General features: G+C 35.7%; 1 protein-coding gene across 1 annotated transcript in view; it reads left to right on the top strand.

The window, feature by feature from the left end:
• Nucleotides 1–21,122, top strand: part of LOC136025965 (BRCA1-associated protein-like) — an 87,560-nt gene that overhangs the window by 28,393 nt on the left and 38,045 nt on the right. Inside the window, exons 3-5 of the mRNA XM_065702087.1 lie at nt 1,471–1,599; nt 7,994–8,126; nt 14,944–15,133. Of these exons, the coding sequence (XP_065558159.1) occupies nt 1,471–1,599; nt 7,994–8,126; nt 14,944–15,133 (452 nt within the window). The remainder of the gene's footprint in view (nt 1–1,470; nt 1,600–7,993; nt 8,127–14,943; nt 15,134–21,122) is intronic.

Raw genomic sequence — 21,122 nt, 5'->3', positions numbered from 1 at the left:
ATTTGCCACTGGCATTATGGGTGTCGCCAGGGGTGATACCCTCTGACCATGACAAATAAAAACCTATTTCAAAATGTTTCAAAAGAGGAAAATAATGGACGGTTTCATTTAAATCCTGGTAAAGACAAAATCCCTAGTAGCCCCCCTCCCCCTGAAAATTTCCTGGTTGTTCTTTTGCCTGACATATCCCTAGGTATCACAAAGCTATTGCTGATAAATGTCTCTCCCCTTTTCAGGCATTTTATTTCAATTTCTGCATCAAAATAAATGCTTTTTTTTCATCAAAATGTAAACTTTGCTGCATTAAACCCATTGTGTATAAGGATACTTGACAACATGTTTAATTTTGTATCTTGTGAATTTTAAACCAAAATATTGTTAGATTTTGTTCAACCCTTTTTTAGAGAAGAATCTTTTAGGAAAATTTTTAAGTATTTAAAGATAAAATTGAATTTATGTAAGCATGACAGCAAAGCCCAGGAGCATAAAAAACTGACACAAAAGCAACTTTGCTAGTAGATACTAAATATATAATGTTTTATATGGGTCGCCATTGGAAATTTTCAAGCGGCTCTCCATCTCCCCAAAGAGGGGTCAGCATATCTTAAAAACTGAAGAATTGGGATTATTCTATGGAAAGGTAAAGTTAATGTTTTCGACGAACGACGATGTGGGGGGGGGGGATTAAATCCTTCCACTTAGGGAAGCAAAAATTAATATCTAATTAAAAGTATGTTATAAACAATTTCTCTTAATTGTTTTTTAGTTTTCCATGCATTTCCTTTACCTCTTATCTCTTTTCTATAGTGATGAATAATTTTTTTGGTAATTTCTAACACCCTGTGCAAATCTAAATCATATAAAATCCTCAGTTTTTCTGAGGTTTCTCCCTCTTACTGCCGCCCGGTATACATCTGTGTGTGCCACGCGTGCCGCACAGTTATGCTACGTGTGGCAGTCCCTGCAACAGTTGGCATAGCTCCGCCACGCTTGGTGCAATTTCGTCACGCTTGGCACACGTCGCCTAATGTACGTGATTTCTAAAAATTGGCACTCCTTCGGTTTTTTCACACTTTTTGAATATTGTACAAATTGTAGAGTAGTATATCTTGCTATGATATGAAATTTAATGTACCTCATATTTCATTATATGTTTATGCTTGTTCTCACTTATTTTACTTCTGCCAAAATAAGTATATGTAGATGACTGTTTGTTATATTTTAAATGTACATATTTAACTAGGTATATATCCTTTTATGTCAGTAAACTATATAAAAAGAAAATCAGCTTGAATAGGTGAGAAAATTAACGAAGTTGGTTTTTTTTTCATGCCATAACCCTAAGCCATGTTGCTTTTTGATGGGCAAATGCCCTATATTTTTCGATCAATTTGTTATTTATGGATAAAGGTATAGTAATGTAGTATACTTTAGCCTTTTATTTAATATTCAATTTCTTTATTTTTTTAGAAAAAACAGGTAAGACTGACCGCAGAGGCTCTGTTGGTTCAGTTTACACTGATACACCATCTATTCAGCCACTTCTCGCATCTACTCCGTGCAGCAGTAAAGAGCCATCGCCACCAATAGCTTTTGAAGGTACATAAATATTTTCTGTTTTTGACCGACTTTTGGGATTACTTTAAATTACGCCTGCTAGTTATAAGGAAAATCTATTACCAATTGTGGAGCAGCGATATTGTCATTGAATGAAGGCTCCTTACTTGTTGGAGTATTCCTTGTTGACACATTGCTTGAGAACCCTCTCAGTGCTTGGTGAGACTTTGGCTTCACTGAGGGAATTCTAAATGCTTGTTGTTCGATTTGGGAAAAAGTGACTCATGATTGTAGTCAAGGCTTGATTGTGGTGATGCATTTTGAAGTATATATGAATCATTGATGCCCCTCTTCTAGATAAAAAAAAATTGTCTTCCCTTATAAATATTGAAAAGCACTTACCTCATCGCCTCTCATAGAACGGTGGACTATCATGGGGAACCCTAAATTTTAAAATATGTTTGTTTGCCCGAGAAGCATAGTTGTATTCTGTAGCTCGTTTCTAAAGTAGGTTTGTACAATTCTTTTCTCGCCTCTGGAACGCCCGTAGCAAATCCAGGTTTTGGTCTGACTAACCTTTAAGAGGATTCGATACCTTAAAAATCATTTTGGAGCCTCAATGTCAGCTGACCGTCTCAAAGACAAAGGGTTCGTTAACGAACTCTCCCAGGCGGCTAGTTATTATTAGATGTTATTGAGCATTTTGTAGCTTGAATACGAAATTTGATTGAAAAGATAGTAAAACTGTGTCGGCTGTTTTTTCAATGAAAGTGGGTAGCTTCAGAGGGAATTCTCAAAATTGTAAAATCCATCGAATGACATGTGTTTTGAGCTAATATTAGCGTTTTCCTAGCAGGTATTCTAGAATATATTTAGGGAATGCCCTTTCCTGAATTTTATACAGAAAATTCTGCTCCTTTTAATTGAAATAACAAAAACAAAATTTGAGCTTATATTAGCGTTTTTCTATTAGGTTTCCAGAGGTATTCTGGAATATTTTTAGGGAATGCTCTTTCCTGAATTTTAAAAAGAAAATTCTGCTCCTTTTAATTGAAATAACAAAAACAAAATTTGAGCTAGTATTAGCGTTTTGCTAGCACGTATTCTAGAATATTTTTAGGGAATACCATTTCCTGAATTTTAAAAAGAAAATTTTGCTCCTTTTAATTGAAATAACAAAAACAAAATTTGAGCTATTAGTGTTTTCCTAGCAGGTATTCTAGAATATTTTTTTTTTAGGGAATTCCCTTGCCTGAATTTGGAAAAAAAATTGCTCCTCTTATGGAATAACAAAAACAAAATTTGAACTAACATTAGCGTTTTCCTAGCTGGTATTCTAGAATACTTTTAGGGAATTCCCTATCCTGAGTTTTAAAAAGAAAATTCTGCTCCTTTTAATTGAAATAACAAATACAAAATTTGAACTAATATTAGTATTTTCCTAGCAGGTGTTCTAGAATATTTTTAGAGAATGCCCTTTCCTGAATTTTTAAAAAGAAAATTCTGCTCCTTTTAACTGAAATAACAAAAACAAAATTCGACTTTCTAATAATTCAAGTCACGAAAACTAAATGTCTCTATCTCTGGCTCCAAACGAGATAAGCTAAACGGTTTTTCTAAGATTTCTGGGGAAGTATGCAGACATTTTTCGCTCTTAATATATAGCCAAAATTGTATTAGAGATCCATTCTGAAGTTTTGTTTTAAAGAAATATCTCAGGATAATTCAATATTTTCTTTCTAATTACTTGTTAATTCAAATTTATCCTTTTCTTTGTCGATAAACAGATTCTATATCCACACAAATTCTGTAAAATTGAAATCATCAAAATTAATTCGAGCAATGAATTATCAAACCATCCCTTTATCCAACAGATGGATTTTTTTTTGCATGTATGTTGTGTTGGAAGCATAAATTTAGATGTGGAAATATTTCAAACTCACTTTTTCCCAATTTGTCTTCCAAAGCTCCATTTTTTATGAATGCTTTCATATTAGCTTTTTGAGTCAATAAATGTATCTGTGGTTATTACATTGTTTTAATTCAAAACACTCAATTGTCCTAAGGAATTTAACAAATAAGTCAGTTTAATAGTTAAATTATCATTCCTAAATATGCTTGCGTCCTCATTTTGATTTTATTTTATTACAATTGTAATTTCCACATTGAGTTCACGTATGCTCTTAATAACCTTAGTACGAAATAGCCAGCACACTTCACAAAAGTTCAAAAGTAGCAATGTAACCTGAACAATTCTAATTTTGTATTCTTCTTTTGTAAGGAATACACAATCTAAAGGAACACAAAACTTAAGACAAATTTTCAGACGGAAGAACTGGAAGTAAGTAGGATACAATACAGTACAGTTTAACGTTTATAAAACGAGAATGAGATAAGGAGATTGAGGGAGACCCCCTTGGACGATTACCTGTATAATATTTAATCTCTAAGGGGATTTTAAATAAAAGTCGGATACCAACATTAACTTGGATAGTGTCAATTTAAACTGCAAGGTAGATACTTCTTCAAGGACGCCGGAAGATTGATCTACTACAACCGGGTCATCAGCAAGTGGAATGATTTACGCTCATCAATAGTAAACAGCCCTTCTTTCAAGAAAGAACTTTTATGGTATAATTGGGTCCCATATCGTCACACGGCTTTGTAAACAATCTAAGATTGTAACTTATAAAGAACAGTTTTTATGGCACTTGGTATTAACCAAGTGACATATAGCAGTCGCCAATTCTGTCGGTCTGTCGGTCTGTCGGTCCCGGTTTTAAAAAATGAAGTATTTTTAACTTATCAGCGGGTATTTGTATCTTAATGAAATTTGATGTTTGGAATGATATTGTGTTTTAGAGCTTTTATTTTAAATCCCGACCGGATCTGATGACATTGGGGGGAGTTGGAGGGGGAAAACCTAAAGTCCCGGTTTTGCTACTTTAGGCACTTCCAGGTAAGCTAGGACGATGAAATTTGGCAAGCGTATCAGGGACCGGACCAGATTAAATTAGAAATAGTCGTTTTCCCGATTTGACCATCTGGGGGGGGGGGGAGTAGGGGCCGGTTAATTCGGAAAAATTGAAAAAATGAAGTATTTTTAACTTATGAGCGGGTGATTGGATCTTAATGAAATTTGATGTTTGGAATGATATTGTGTCTCAGAGCTCTCATTTTAAATCCCGACTGGGTCTGATGAAATTGGGGGGAGTTGGAGGGGGGAAACCTAAAATCTTGGAAAACACTTAGAGTAGAGGGATCGGGATGAAACTTGATGGGAAAAATAAGCGCAAGTCCCAGATACATGATTGACTTAATCGGAACTTATTTGCTCTCTTTGGGGTAGTTGGGGGGGGGAGTAAGTCTTAAAAATTAGAAAAATTAGGTATTTTCAACTTACGAACGGGTGATCGGATCTCAATGAAATTTGATGTTTAGAAGGATATCGTGTCTTAGAGCTCTTATTTTAAATCCCGACCGGATCTGATGATGGGGGCGGGGAGTTGGGAGGGGGAAACCTAAAACTTGGAAAACACTTAGAGTGGAGGGATCGGGATGAAACATGGTGGGAAAAATAAACACAAGTCCTAGATAGATGATTGACATAAACGGAACAGATCTGCTCTCTTTTGGGTAGTTGGGGGGGGGGGTTAATTCTGAAAAATTAGAAAAAATGAGGTATTTTTAACTTACGAACGGGTGATTGGATCTCCATGAAATTTGATTTTTAGAAGGATATCGTGGCTCAAAGCTCTTATTTTAAATCCTGACCGAATCTGGTGACATTGGGGGAAGTTTGGGGTGGGGAGACCTAAAATGATGGGAAACGCTTAGATTGGAGGGATTGGGATGAAACTTGGTTGGAAAAATAAGCAAAAGTCTTGCATACGTAATTTACATAATTGAAACTGATCCGCTATATTGGGGGGGGGGGTGGGGTAATTCTGAAAAATAAGAAAAATAACGTATTTTTAACTTACGAAGGAGTGATCGGATCTTCATGAAACTTCATATTTAGAAGGACATCGTAACTCCGATATCTTATTTTAAATCTCAACCGGATCAAACGTAATTGGGGGGGGGGGCAGTTGGGGGGACCGGAAATCTTAGAAAATACTTAAAGCGGTGAGATCAGGATGAAACTGGATGGGAAGAATAGAAACCTGTCTAAGATACGTGACTGACATAACTGGACCGGATCTGCTCTCTTTGGTGGAATTGGGAGGGGGGAGGTAATTTTGAAAATTGAGGTATTTGTAACTTACGAAAGGGTGACCAGATCTTAATGAAATTTGATATTTAGAAGGATCTTGTGCTATAAAGTTCTAATTTCAAATTCCGACCAGATCCTGTGACATTCGGGGGAGTTGGAAGGGCGGATCCGCTCTCTTTGGGGGAGTGGGGGCGAGGGTTAATTCTGAAAGATTATAAAAATGAGGTATTTTTAACTTACGATTTAAGAAGGAAACACGTTTGAGAAGGAAGCATGATAAGAAAACAATTTACAATATGCATAACAATTGTAGCAAACAGATTTTGCATGGAACCCCCTATATTTGACCGCCCCCCCCCCCCTTAATGTGTAAATATACAGTCGAAATTATATATTTGCCCTCTATTCCCCCAATGCGTCTTTCTTGTTTCATACCTTGTACTTATTAATTAGCTCTTGGCTCTTGGCTCTTCCGACCTCGTACCATATGAGCTCTCGGCTCTTCCGACCTCGTCACAAGTGCCATATGAGCTCTTAGCTCTTGTTTATATAGTTTATAACTTTCGTTCCTTTTGTAAAAACAATTAAGTTGTTCACTTATATTTTTTGATACAAGAGCTGCTCTGTGGAGCATGTAGTGCATCCTGAGAACATAGGGTGTTTTCATTTTAACTAGTGCTACAAGGCCAATTTTGTGTCTTGACATTGATTTTGCACTATATGTACAAAGCCAAAGGCAAAAATTCTACAATATGCCTTTCTCATTAGAAAAAAGTGTCAATTATATAAAAGTATGTGACTTTCCCAGGAATAAGTTTTCCAGAAAAAAAAATAAGTTTCCAGGAAAAAAAATTTGAATATTCGTTTATGTTATTCTTTTCAATATATCAAAGATATCCAATTAAATATGCGTTTTTAGCTACATCAGTTCCCTCTTGTACTTGTAAAGCGAATTTTGAAGTGCGTATCTGAGAAACTAATTAATCGTGAAGATCTGTCGTCTAATCATCTGTTTGTTCAACCCTAAATGGAGTATCTAGTAGAATGTATAAAATCTTGCCAATTCTACCTTGAGATTGCAAACCTAACGTTTGTTGAGCCTGGGCCAGTAAATGCCGCAGTCCCAAAAAGGTTAAGGTATTTCGCGTGACTGTTTAGTTTCAATTTTAAAGGCATTTAAAGGGCAAAAAAGGTACATGATTATCTCATACATTGTTTAATGGTGCTGCATTCAGACAATATTTTTCAATAGAATAAAATAGCCCTAGGGGTGCCTCAAGAAATGATACAAAGTTAATGGCCTTTTAAAGTTCTTTCAGGTGAATATACGTAAAGTTTTGAAGAACAGGGTTTAAATATCACGAAGGTAGGGATGGGGATTCTAGAAATACCTAAGTGGAGCATGATCCAAAATCAGTTGGGAACCATTGGGCTAGGGTAATGTGCTCGGCATCTTAATTTAAAATTAAGAGCTTTCTTAAATTTACCGTTGTATTTACTGCAATTGGATGGTTATGAATATCTGTCATAACCGCTTTTGCCAGTCAGACCCATTGAGAAGATGGCCCGAAAGGGAAGTGCATGTTATAAATCTATTGGGTCTCATCTTTGGTTGTATCTTAATAAAGAGTGACAAGCTTTTCTGTCTCACATCTCATTTTGATGGCTACTTTAACCTCTTAATAAGATCTCGGATATATTGGAAATCCTCTCATCAAAGAAGATCGTTGTTTTACCTTATTTTTATTCCTACTCACTATTCTTTCCTCAAAAAACAACTGACATTATCAGAGAGAGAGACAGGGTAGTATGAAGAGATCCAGAATTAATCAGGACTGGAAAAAAAGAAAATGCTACCATTTAAAAAATACATGGTATTGGTATATTAAAATTATGAATGTTCCCATTCATTCTTATTAAAACTTTTACTACTTGAATAAACACTTTTCATTGTCCTCCCTGCTCTTTTGAGCACTCATTATTTTGAAAAAATAGAAAAGAAAAAACAGAACAATGGTGAGGAGGGATTTCTAAAGAGTATATTTCCGTACATTAAGTTTATGTGTGACAAGAGTGACGGGGGATTTCTAAAGTGTATATTTACGCACATTAACTTTATGTGTGAACGTGGCCTTTGTGCCATTTTAGAGAGGGAGTTTCTATAGTACTCTGTTAGCAGGTATTTTTTCCAAGATAATAATATAAAGATTTCTCTTCAAGCCAGGTCAATAAGCCGAGAGGCATCAGTGGGACCGATTGACGAGTTAAAAAGATCCAAGGATGCGGTTCCATTTGTGTCAGGAAATCCGTTTGTCGAAGTCACACAAGGCATTCTACATCTTTATAAAGACAAGTAATTCCTTTTATTCATTTTATTAACTTATTTGTTTATAAGGAGTCATGAAAATTGGTATAATTCTATATAATTGTTTTTCTATAACTACTTTAGATACAAATGATTTTAATCTAAAAAATATTTTAATACCTCTGTAAAAATTTAATATTTTTGCAATTTTGATACCTCTGCAGACACCGAACCGGTACACTATTTTCAGTATATTCAGCAATCTATGCACTTCATTGAAGGGGAACTAACTTTCAGAGGGGGATTTGGGTTACCTTCCTCCTATAAGCACACGTAGACGAAACACAACAATTGAAAACCGCCAAAAAAGGGAAAAAAGAAAGTACCCAGAGAGGAACTTATAAATATCGGTTTAGAGTTCAAAGTGACGACATCAAATTTGAATTTGATTTTGATGGACTCATTTAATCAGTAAACCTATTGAATTATTTTGACGAAGTAGTATGTTGACCAAGTAGTTTTGAGCTTAAAATTCTTATTAAAGCCGTTTTTGAACTTTTTTTTTTTTATCAGTTGCCCATACTGTTGAGAAAATTCCCAGAGAGCAACTTATAAATATTGGTTTAGAGCGATTTTGATGAATTCATTTAATCAGTAAACTTATTGACCAAGTATTTTGACCAAGTTGTCTTGAGCTTAAAATTTTTATTCAAGCCTTTTTTTTTTTTTTTTTTTTTTTTTTATCAGTTCCCCATACTGTTTAGAAAATATTTAGAGAGCAACTTATAAATATCGGTTTAGAGTTCAAAGTGACGACATCCAGTTTGAATTCGATTTTGATGAACTTATTTAATCAGTAAACTTATTGACCAAGTATTTTGTAATAATTGTCTATAAGCCTAGTCTTGTGACCTAGATTTATTGTGAATGGAGAATGTTTTAAATTTCTAATCTTTGGTATTCCTATTGGTGAATATTGATGTTTAAATGACTTTGTCGCTACTGTTGCGACGTGATATGCCAGTTGGTTTTTGGATATTCAGCTGTCCTGAATTTTCTCCAGTCGAATTCACGTAGTAGCATGGATGATATGGTGTTAGTCAATCACGCTCTAGACATTTTTTTGAAGGCAGCAAAGATGCCTAGGTGAAATTTTGAAATATAGTTCAACCGAATCAAACACCTCAAGAGTTAGAAGTTGAGCTAGCTTCGGAGAGAAATCTGAAAGATGTTCTGGACTTACTGCACCTGTGAATATCAAAATTTTCGTCTTCCCATTTTTGCTATTGTGTCACCAACGGAGGTACGGGTTATTCCTGCAGTAGGTTATTGTAGACTAGCTTGTAAGATTGGCCCAATAGACTCGGCTCTTAATCGAATAAATTAAAAAATGGTACGAACTGAAGATTCCCTCCTTACCGGGTAGTGCCGCATTTAAACTGAGTGATAACGCAGCAACGATTGGGATTTCTGGGATTCCTCTGAACTTAACAACCCAGTTAAACGTAGCAAGGCCGTTGATCAGATTCCACCGCAAAGACCGCTAGATTGTGGTATAAACATGTTGGCAGGGCGTGACGATATTACTGAAGCATAACATATCGGACAGTCACGGTATGTTAAGGTTTTTTCTTTAATGCCAGTAGATTATTAAACGCATTTCGCTTTAGAATCAAAAGACAATATGAGGCGTGCTGTTTGTCAGAGTGTCTGCCTCCATCCGCCTCTCTGTTATTGTAATTGTCAGTCTCCTAATCATGTAAAAATGAACTGCACCATTCCTCTATGTTGTTTTCGTGGCCATGCTGCCCATTTGTCGACAAAAAAATGCACTATAAGTACATGGAATTATTAGGCCAATGCCGTTATACTGCTAAAATGTGTCAAAGACACTGGGATATCATAGTTGCAGCTTGAGATACTGAGCCATATATTATCTAGAGGTGATTCAATATGAAATATTGAGGTCTTTTGACTTTATTTTTCTTTACTATGAATTTAATTAGAACTAATTTATCCGACGGATTTTGCTCTGGAGATACGCTCCTGTCATCAACGCCATCACGTGTTTGATGGAGGTTTTGAAAACATTCTTTTTTAAAACCTTTGGTTCCATCTGGCCCTCTTGGCTGCCTAATTACAAAAATTCTGGACCAGTATATGGCTTCTCTTTTTTGTAGTTCGCACCTCCTCTGCTTGGTTCTTTTATTTATGTTAAAATGTGTCTAAATAAATGTATAAAGAACCCAAATGTTGTAAATTATAGAAATAATGAGTCGTGGAAACAGCGCGACTCACAAGAGTTGCAAGGTCAGATATGAAATACCCAAAAGAAGCAAGGTTCTCGGTAAAACTCAAGTCAGTTCGTCGGTGCCTTGGTTGGGCCCCTAAGCAGTGACGTCAATTGGCGAAAATTTACGAGAGCGCACAAAAATGTTCAAAATCAAGGGGTGGGTAATTTAATTGTTATTTTTTGTTGTCAATTATTTTTCAGTGAACATTTCACAAATAACACTTTTCAGTGAAAATTAAAAAAAAAGTATTTTGATAATATGTGAGGAGGGAGGGGGGAAACCTTGACGGGCGGTAACATCATTCCATCGACACGGTAAATATCAGGGCAACAAACATCACTAGAGGCAAAACATTCAACAGGGGCTGGTTGTATAAAAAAAAACAACTTAAAAGTAAAAAGTAATGACGAAAACAAAATTTTTGGGATTGTCCAAAAAGAGCTTGATAACCCTCGCAAACAGCGGCTGATTGAAATCAAGAGCATACCAATTGATAGGTCTGAAAGTTTTTCCTTGTCTCTGGTTTTGTAGCTGTTCGAAAGGATTGGATTTAAAAGGAGACAAATCTAATCAAAAGTAGAATTACATTAAAATAAGAAATTAATTGTCGCAGAAACGTATGCATAAGAAAAAAGTGTTTTGGTAAGTTTGACTTGTAATTTTTTAAATATATTTTAATTTAAAAAAAAGTAGCACAGCTTAAAATGATTCTCGATTTCAGCAAAGTGATTCCAGAATTCACACATATCGTTTTCAGTCACTAGCTTTTAGGGGGGTAGACATTGAGCGGTAACAATTTAAAATAAAAGAAAAATTTCAAACTTGTCTGTTTCCTAGTTTGTGCGAAAAAAGTCGATAAGCATGTCCTTTTTATATTGGTAGTGTTATTTTCGGTATGCCTCACATTTATTTTGTTTGAAGAAAGAGCAAGAGAAGACAGAATCAATCGCTGTGAAATTTGAAAATGTGTAGCAGATTAGTTCATTTAGTAGCTTTTTCATCTCCAAAAATGGAGGGAGGACAGAGGAATTTAAACATCTTTTAGACATTCTATGGGGTAGCTGTCTCCTTGTCCTCTCCTATTGACATCCTTTTATCAATGAAGTTACTAACAGTCACTCGATGATTATTAATATATATCTAGTTCATGATAAGAAGTAGGTTTTTTTACTCACTAAATTTACTAAGGTGTATTCCTCTCTAAGAGAATTTCTCGAAAATATTGAGAGTAACATTTATAAGTGTATCGTAACTGGGGACTTAGACTACAATAAGTGAAAACAGTCGTCATTGTGCAACCTTGTCCTTGGGTGTCTGCCTGATGGATATTAAGCTGTAATAAAAACATGGAACTTTTTCTTTTATGCACAACAATAGTAGCTTGTCTGATAGTGATCACTCTTTTTTTCTCCAGGTTTTTTATCGCCAGGTGTTGAAATTTTCGAAAATAAAAGGGACTGTGACCATTCCTTCTTATGCTTTACTATCAATGTTTCGTCTTCTTTTCCCGAGAACATGGGGCTTCAGGCTTTCCCAAGAAGCTTCAGCTTCTTTTAATAATAATTATCGTTATGGAAGCGAATGGAATAAGGCTAATTGGACTTAAATGATGATGCGAGTGAAAACGAGTGCAATTTTTCTGTATACTCTGCTCTCTTGTATCAAGGACCCTTACCACTTACCTTGTAGCAGTGCTGATTTATATTCATCTCAAAGTGTTCATTGTGCTCATCTCTAGTGCGCAAGTTCATCTCAAACTCGTGCATCACCCTGATAGTTTTGCTTGCCTCAAAGTTTTGCGTGCAGTCCCTGTTTCGTGGACTTGTTTGAAACCCAGAACTCTTTGTGGGAAGGAAACCCTAACTTAATGTTAATTGAGAATAGGGCAGACATGTGGCCTTCGGCATGAACCGCCCATGGCTGCCAACATTCTGGACATGTTTTTAATATCGGAAATGAAATGAACGTTGAATTAAAAGTTATTTACGAAGTGTTAGATATAAGGCCAAAGAATCTCCGAAATGTGCTTAGTTGTGAAATGAAGTGGTTAATTCTAGAAAGTTTCTTCTGAATTTCTCGCCCAGTCAAATTTCCATTGTTTTGTGGCTTAATCATTATTTGAAAAATGCTGAGTTCTTTGAATTGCGCTATATGTTCTCAGTTTTCTGAGATAAACGTATGACAAACGTATAGGAAAAACACATAGTCCCTGTTAGTGCCGCGTCTTTTGTGAAAAGTATTAAAAGATCAGTGGCGCTTCTGGTCTCTCTTGCGCCCATAGAGAAATATTGATTAGCCCCCTCCTCCTGCCTCCCACAAAATTTGCAGGCCACATTGTAACAACATTTCTCGTTTATTAATAAAATTATTTTCAATTTATTGATTAATTGATAATTTTTATTTAATTTTCGTTAATTATTTTAATTGAATCGTTTTATTTATTATTATTTACTCTATTTTTGTTTATTTCGTTTTATTAATTAATCAACAAGTTACTAATTATTTTCATTTGTTAACTGCACCCTCTACTTTATTTTAATAAAAATGAAATTTCAAAAATATAATCGTTAGATTATTTATTTGAAATTTTGCGCCCCAAAAATTCCTGCGCCCGGGGTAAGTGCTCTGTCCCACCCCTAAAACCACCTCTGTAAAAGATAAAATTTTAAGTCTCTAGATTTGAATGGGGCTTATGTTAATCATTTGAGATTTGATACAGTTAGTATTGTCCTTTAGACCTGCTTTTTCAGATGTCCCTTAGAAGCTTATTAGTGGCTTATTCTTTTGTATGTGGTACTGTCACTTAAGTCTTAAGCCTGGTAAAGATTCAGTCCTGAGTCTTACCTCTCTATCCCTCTTGCTTGCTGTCTTAGTAAATTGTTTAAATATATTTTAGTCCTTTTTATTTAAGATAAGCTAGATTATGAGCCTAATAAATTCAGTTTTAAGTCACGTGTTGGTTATTAACATTCCCATTGGATATTTGCTGCTGTTTTGCAAGAAGCAAACCGACTTAAAATAGGAGGTCATTAATGGGCTTTATCTGGTATTTTTGATAGTACTTGCTGTTCCCTATGCCTTGTTTCTCTTGCCCTGGGATGTTCAAATAGTAGTATATTACTTCTTTTGAATTATGGTCTAAAAATTTTTATTTTCGCCTGACGATAGGCTCGAGAGTTTTTGGCAAGATTCCTGTTATGCCTTGAGTTAGCCAAGGATGTGTACTCTCGCTCCATGTTCTCAAAGCTGGCCTGTTTTATTTACTCAAGTGTATCCCATCTTCAAATTTTGACGTTTTCAAATGCAACTTATCTCGCATACTCTGATGATCTTTTCCTTGTTACCCGGTACAGATTCTCGTTGTAGAAAACGTTGCCGTTCATTCCACAACTGTACCAAGAAATTAGATTGAGTCGCAACGCTGAAAAATGCGCTTCTTAGCATTTAATTCAAATTCCCGAATGAACCCTCTTGATTCTGATTTATTTCTGAGAATTGTGCTGATACTATATGGTGATGTGGTATTAATATTTTTGGATTGCTTAATTCATCCGAGTACGGTCATTGTCTGAGATTGAAAACAAGCTGAAACTAGGGTACGCTAAAATCGTACCAAATCTTGCTGGAGTTTGACCCAAAAATGAAAAATATATAAATAAGAAAAAATAAAAAAATAATTAGGAAAAACGACAGACGAGGGTAATTTTCAGTCAATGGCCTTTTTATGTTTTTCTGTATATTTTTTCTATTTTTTAAACGTCATATATAGCCAGTGGGGTTTTAGAATATATTTAAGTCAAGATAGATACGAAATAAAAGCATTGGCTAAATTATATTTTAGTTCTTATGATCATGAAGCTATATCTGTGGCCAGTATGTACGTTTTTCTTAGTCCTATGATGTCAGTGATATTCAGGTTATGTGTTTCAAATATTACAAGTATTTGTTATATAGTGTATTTGACACAAAAACCTCGCAGGGCCATGGCCACAAAAAACATACAAGTACAATTAACAACATGCAAATACAATTTAAAGATTCAATTTAAACTTTTGATCAAAACGATTAAAGCACAGAAAACTATTCAAAAACACTACTGGAATAGAATAAAGTCATCACATAACACCCTCACGATGAGTTATAACCACAAGAATAAACCGCGCCAGATTCTTAATGCTAATAAAACACACATTTCCCAACAACAGGAAAATCACATAAGTTCTTGGTGCTCCTGATATTTTAAATTGACTTGCCAGGCATTTTGTCAATCATAAAGGATATTCCCGTGCTTCACAGGGATTGTTAATCCCCCATTTATGTAACACGATAAATTTTCACTGAATTTGATTTTATTTTTTTGTTAGCATTTTTGAAAGAAATTAAGTTTACATCGGCACAGTTTAGTTCGTTCGTAAATGTTACCATCTATCTATATTTTTAATATTCTTGGCAATATTTATAGTATCCAGCCCTCCACTCTGCAATGTCCCCTGAGTACAGAAGTAATACGTAAAAATGTTTGGCTGCGTAAAGAATAAGGCTTTTTGTTTAATGATGTAATAATTTTATAGCCACATGACGTCGCTAGATCCTTATGTCCCAAAAAGCGAGATGATTTGTATTTTGGCTATTCCGGCTACTGTAAGCTGTCAAGACTTGCTGCAGTTCATTGCACCCTGTCGGTCAACTATGGAACATATAAAAATAATAAAAGATGGCACTCCTAATCAGTATATGGCTTTACTCAAATTTAAGTGTCAGGTAAACCGTTTTCTTTTTTTACATTTTATAGCTCTAAGAGAGTTATTTTTTGTCCTATAACTACGTTTCTAAATTTTTAAATTTCTTAAAACGTTTTTATTAGATTGCTGTGCTTATCATAAGTTTGCTAAAAGGGTATAAAGAATAGGTATATGTTACCGTAAATGTCTGACAATCACCGGTGAATGTTCGATATACTTTTTTTTCTTCAATTTAGTCAGTGTTATCGGTCAACTTTTTCAGTTTTATACAAGGTTTGATGGTGACCGGTTAGGTTAAGTTTTAACCCATCTCTGAGATTTATAACCTAATTTTAACTTTTACCATCACAGCTTGGATAAGACCGAAAACGCTGATTGGCAAAGCCATTTGAATCCAATCGGAGAAAAGGGAATTTCGGGTATTCACCAGTGGATATCAACATTAATCAGATTTTGGAAATTAACAGCAATATATACATTGTTTATAGTCTGTGTTATCTACATATTAACCTATCCCTAACTATTTATTATAAAAGACAGTTTTCAATGGCAGAATTTATCCTCTCCATATTAAATTTCAATTGGATCCAAATGAACATGGAATTGTAGATTCAAAGTAACTCTATTATATATAACAGAGTTTGTTAGTTCATTATTTTTTAGCTCATCATGTTAGTTCATTAGGCATATTTTTTTTCTTTTTTAACCTGCATCGTTTCCTCTCAGCAATGCCAACTTCTATATATTCCAAAAATGACATTTTTGTTTTACGTAAAGCTGGGAGAAACCTTGGCCCCGTATTGCCATCTAGAGATCAATCCACTGTGCTGCCACGGGCAAATTTAAGAATAGCTAGTAAGTATTTGGACTAACGACGCTTCTTGACTACTAAGGTTCCTGCGTCGGGCCTGCTTTGTGTTGCTATAGTAGGGTTGGATCTCTGAGTCCCGTATTACCAAGCTAAGGTCAGACCCACTGTGCCACTACAGGACTTAAAGAATAGCTTTCAGAGGGAAATAGGTTATTTGAATTCTGCACCAAAAAGTTAGTAGATTATCTTGAATGAATGCTTTTTTTTTAATTTTTTAATATCTGAAATTCCACCGTAAAAATAGAAATCCGTAAATTAGGGACAAATCAAATTGGATCACAGTTTGTAGCTGCAGTGTCAAAGTTATTCGGCAGCCAATATTTTTTTTGGGGGGAACATGGCTAGTATTTATTAAAAACAACTGTAATCCATTGATGAAAGGTTCAATTTACGGTCGATAAGGTTTTGTATGAAAAAAAAGAATAAAGTTGAAAGAGAAAAAATGGAAAATGCGGGATTTTTTGGCTTTGGGACACTCAATTTTTTAGCCTTTCTTGTATCGGCTCTGGTAGCAATCCTGTTTAGCACTGCACGGCATGGTCACGAAGAGGACTTCTTCCTATCAATACTTGATCCAAAGTAGAAGACTACAGTCCATGTTCTATTTAACCAATGGCTATGAATTCTATTTTCAAATACATCAGAACAACAATGTAGCTACAAGTTACGGTCTACCGGTGCTGGTAACGCCCACGCTGTTCTGTATTTACTGTCATCACCAGAGAAACTTTTTTTTTTCTAGAATAAGACGCTTGAAGAGTATCAGCATCCTCATTTTACTGTCTGGGGTTCTTAGATTCTTACAAGTTTGGATGGTTAGTTTTCAGTTCAGTTGAGTTCATTTGGGTTTATTAGAAAAAATGATAACAGTCATAATAATCATAATCTCTCATCTCTATGCAAAAAATTCATGCTGAGTCCCTTATCACCTCAAAAATAAATACACACTATGGCTCTCCCTCCACTTCTCGATACAACCATGGCCTCCACCAACAGAGACATCCTTACAAGTCCCCACCTTTTCATCCAGGAGCAAACCACTCCAATCCCCACACACAAAAAATACTCGATAATGCCTAAAATCATTTTTCTATTTAGATTCTTTATTCAATCTAAACTAATTCAAAACAAGATAATTTTTATTCTCTTTTTGAAAGAATCAAGGGAGCTCCTACCTCTCAGTTCAAGCGGTAGGGTATTGTAAGCCTTAGCGCAGACGATGTCAGGCGAAAAATCCGACCTCAGTGTTGGCGTATGTCGAATATGGATCTCTGCAGATAGTCTTGTAATTGGAAGATGTTGTTCGGCTACCAAACGGAATAGATTCCTAAAAGGCGGTGGAAGCAAGCCGGAGAGGAATCTGAGAGCAAAAACCAAACCGGAAAGCTCAAACAGCGATTTCAGCGAGAGTTGTGTGTTTGATGATCTTCAAGGCATTCTTGTGGATGGAATTATTTATTTATTTAAGAATTAACGACGCTTCTTGACTACTAAGGTCCCTGCGTCGGCCCTGCAGTGCATTCCTGCAGCGTGATTCGATCTCTGGGTCCCGTATTACCAAGCTAAGGTCAAATCCACTGCGCCACCACAGGACTTGTGGATGGAATCCAGTTTTTTCAGATGGGATTTGAACGCCGACTACCATACAATTGCGCAATACTATAAGTGGGGTGTAGTGAGTGCATTGTAGAGAAGGGCAAGGGTTTTACGTGGGAATGTGTGCTTCAGTTTTTTCATGATATCCAGATTCCTTGAAAGCTTTAATTCTACAGCATGGATGTGAGGAAGGAAAGAAAGGTTTTCATCTGCTATTACTCCTAAATATTTTGCAAATCCATTTGCTGGGCGTCGAATCTTTCCATGAGACGTCACAATTCCTGTTAGCTCCGGGTGAAGGGTTCCTACCCTAGAAAATAATAGGATGCAAGATTTTTCGACATTGATGACAAGCTTGTTGGCATCTATCCACAGATAGGTCTCTTCTATGACGTTTTCAAGCTTCTGGTGGAGTGAAGGCATGTCGAGTCCGCAGCAGGTCATCGTAGTGTCGTCAGCGAAAGCTATAAGTTCATCTTGCTCGTTAATAATGTCCTCAGATGTTTTATCAAAGCATAGGTTACAGCATTTTGGATCGTCATGATTCGGGTTAAGGATACGAGTTAGGTCATTTACATGGACTAAAACAAAAGAGGACCGAGGATCGATCTTTGGGGCACACCGAATTTCACAGTAGTGTCGTTCTTCGGGTCGTCGCCAATGTGGATGCAACTATTTTGAAGGTAAGATTCAAACCATTGAAGGGCTATTCCTCTCACTCCAATATGTTCCAGCTTTCCCAGTAAGACTGTATGATCTATACTGTCAAATGCTTTCTTGATGTCATTCAATATAGCAGCTGTCAGAAGACCTGAGTCAAGTGCCCTGTTGATGAATAAGCTTAAGGATGCCAGAGCGTCTTCTGTTAATGACCAGGCCTCAAGCCGAACTAACGACTATTAAAAAATCCTTTTTTTTCGAGAAACTGGTAAAGTAGTCTTTGCAAGGGGTTTTCAGAAACTTTTGAAAAAACAGAAAATATTGATATGGGTCGGAAGTTCGATAGATCGTCCTGAGGGCCACCTTTATGCAGAGGGAATAGTCTTGCTTTTTTAGTATCGAAGGAAAAACACCACTTCTTAGAGACAGGTCTTTCGAATAAGATAATAGCTATAGGATAAAAGGGAGGACTGTTTTCGGGGCTTTCGTGTGTATCCGATCAAACCCAGATGCTGATGTGTCTTTCAAGTACTTCACAATTAGCTCTACTTCAGTTAATGTCACAGGAATTATTGCCATTGATTTGTTGCATGCCGAGCCAAGGTAATGCTTGTAGGGTTTCTGGGAACTTCTCGTAGAATTAGATGTAGTTCCTACTATCCGCGAAAAATATACCGAGTTCTTTTGCAACCTGAGTGGGTTCCGTAACAGCCTCCCCGTTGACTAAAAGTCTAGAAGGCAATTCTGCTCTCTTATCATTTGGTCGCAAAATCGAATTAATGACCTTCCAGACTTTTCGTCCATCTTTCCTAGTTTCCGATATTTTGTTATTCACATATCTCTTTTTGCTTTCCTCAAAACTGAATGAAGGAGTTTCTTATCTGTCTCACATCTCTCTAGGTTTTCTCTGTTTGGGTGGTTTCTGTAATTTGCCCACAACTTGTTTTTCTGATTTATGCACATGAGTAAGCTTTCAGTAACCCATGGACATGTTGGTGTATTTTTTCTTCCACGGTTTCTTGGTTTCCCTTTAACACAGCATGTTTTATATGCAGCTACAAACATTGTGGAAAATTTCAAAACCTTCGTTCTCATCTTCATTTGCTAGGACACTGTCCCAAGAAACTTTTTTTTTAACTCATCATTTAACAGTTTAAGATTCTCCTCTTTAAGATTAATTACTTGTAGATCCTGGTTAGTTCTTACGGGCGGAGTTGACATCCTTGCTGTGTTGAAGACCGTGTGTATAGGAAAGTGATCAAATGTGTCGCTGGTGATGACTGATACCATTGCCGTACGTAATGTAGAAAAAATGTTGTCAATCAGTGAATGCGAATTTTCTGTTACTCTGGTTGGAATTGTAGTTGAAGGGTAAAGATTAGACCCTGACACAATAGTGAGAAGATCCACTGAGCTGTTTGTTAGAGGAAAGGCTAGATCAATGTTAAAATCACCCATGATGATCACATCTTGGTTCTGGTTTCCTATCAACTATAAAATCTGAGTTAGTATATCCATAAAAGCAGAAACAGAACCAGATGGTGAGGGATATATTTCTTCAATCAATATCGTTTTCTTAGAAGGTCCATATAGCTCAAGGAAAAGTGTTTAAAAAATGCCTTCAACATTCCGGCTCAGTTGGTTGTTAATATGCACAGCATATTCATTTCTTGCATAAATAGCCAATCCTCCTCTGCGAGCTTCTTTTCTATGTAGGAACTTTGATGTGTAGTCTGGGATATCTAGGAGGCTATCCGTTTGTCCCGTAAGGAATGTCTCACATAATCCAATTATGTTGGGTTGCAGTTGGTGGCACATTGAAGTTAGTTCCATAAACGACGAACATAATCCTTGACAGTTATGTTGAAGCACAGAGAACTGAGATTCAGAGCGTCCCTTTGTCAAATCTATTAAATCAATATATTTACTTCTAGGAAAATTACTTTCACTAAATAACGGCAAATCATCTTCATTACTTATTTTTTCATCAAAAATTTTCTCCAAATCCAAAAAAGAATTCTCTAATTGTTTTAACCGGTTATAATTTTGTGGTAATGAAGAAGTGATTAACCCCCGAGATGAAGAATAGGAACTCATTACTTACCTAATAATTTCCAGGGGACAAGGCCATATCTTGGAGTAAAGCAAAAGCCATGAGAAATATACACACCCGTAGGAACTTTTTTGAACTCTGAAAGAGAAAAACAAAACTAAGAAAATGGAATAACATGGATAAAAAAAAGCACTGAAATACACATTTTAGACAGAAAAATGCAAGCAATCGGCAATCAACTTGTACTGACAACTCCTTAAGAAGGAGAAAAAATATAAAATATATCGAAAAGTTAAGGAAGGTTCAAGAACTTAATCAACATCCGACCGCTGGCAAGGGTGGGGGAAAATTCAACATAGAAAACTAATCAATTGGCAATCAACTTATACTGACAAAACTTATGAATGAAAGGAACACACACAATTATGACTCTGAGTCTAATTCCTCAGGTTGATAGTTGACAGTTTAACTGGGTCAAAGCAATCATCTAGATCAGTGGTTCTCAACCTTTTTTTCCCCATGGACCCCTTTTCCCCTCTTTTTATCTTGGTGGACCCCCTCATAGCTATTGGACATAAGAACAATTTTTTATTCTTCACTAATATAAATTTTAAGGTTTTAATTATCAAACAAATAGCATACAATTAAGCTTTATTTTTCAATGAAAACTAATTTAATACAAATAAAATATTCTAATATAATAATAATAATTATTATTATTATTACTATTATTGTGATAATAACTACAATATTACAAGTTTCTACAAGTTTCTTCGATTGGCAAGCAACTTAAGCTCATGGAGAGTAGAGCTCCTCAGGAAGTTTAAT

Source organism: Artemia franciscana, chromosome 4 (genome assembly GCF_032884065.1).
Source record: "Artemia franciscana chromosome 4, ASM3288406v1, whole genome shotgun sequence".
Classification (NCBI taxonomy): domain Eukaryota; kingdom Metazoa; phylum Arthropoda; class Branchiopoda; order Anostraca; family Artemiidae; genus Artemia; species Artemia franciscana.
This window is presented reverse-complemented; position numbering and strand designations above follow the sequence as displayed.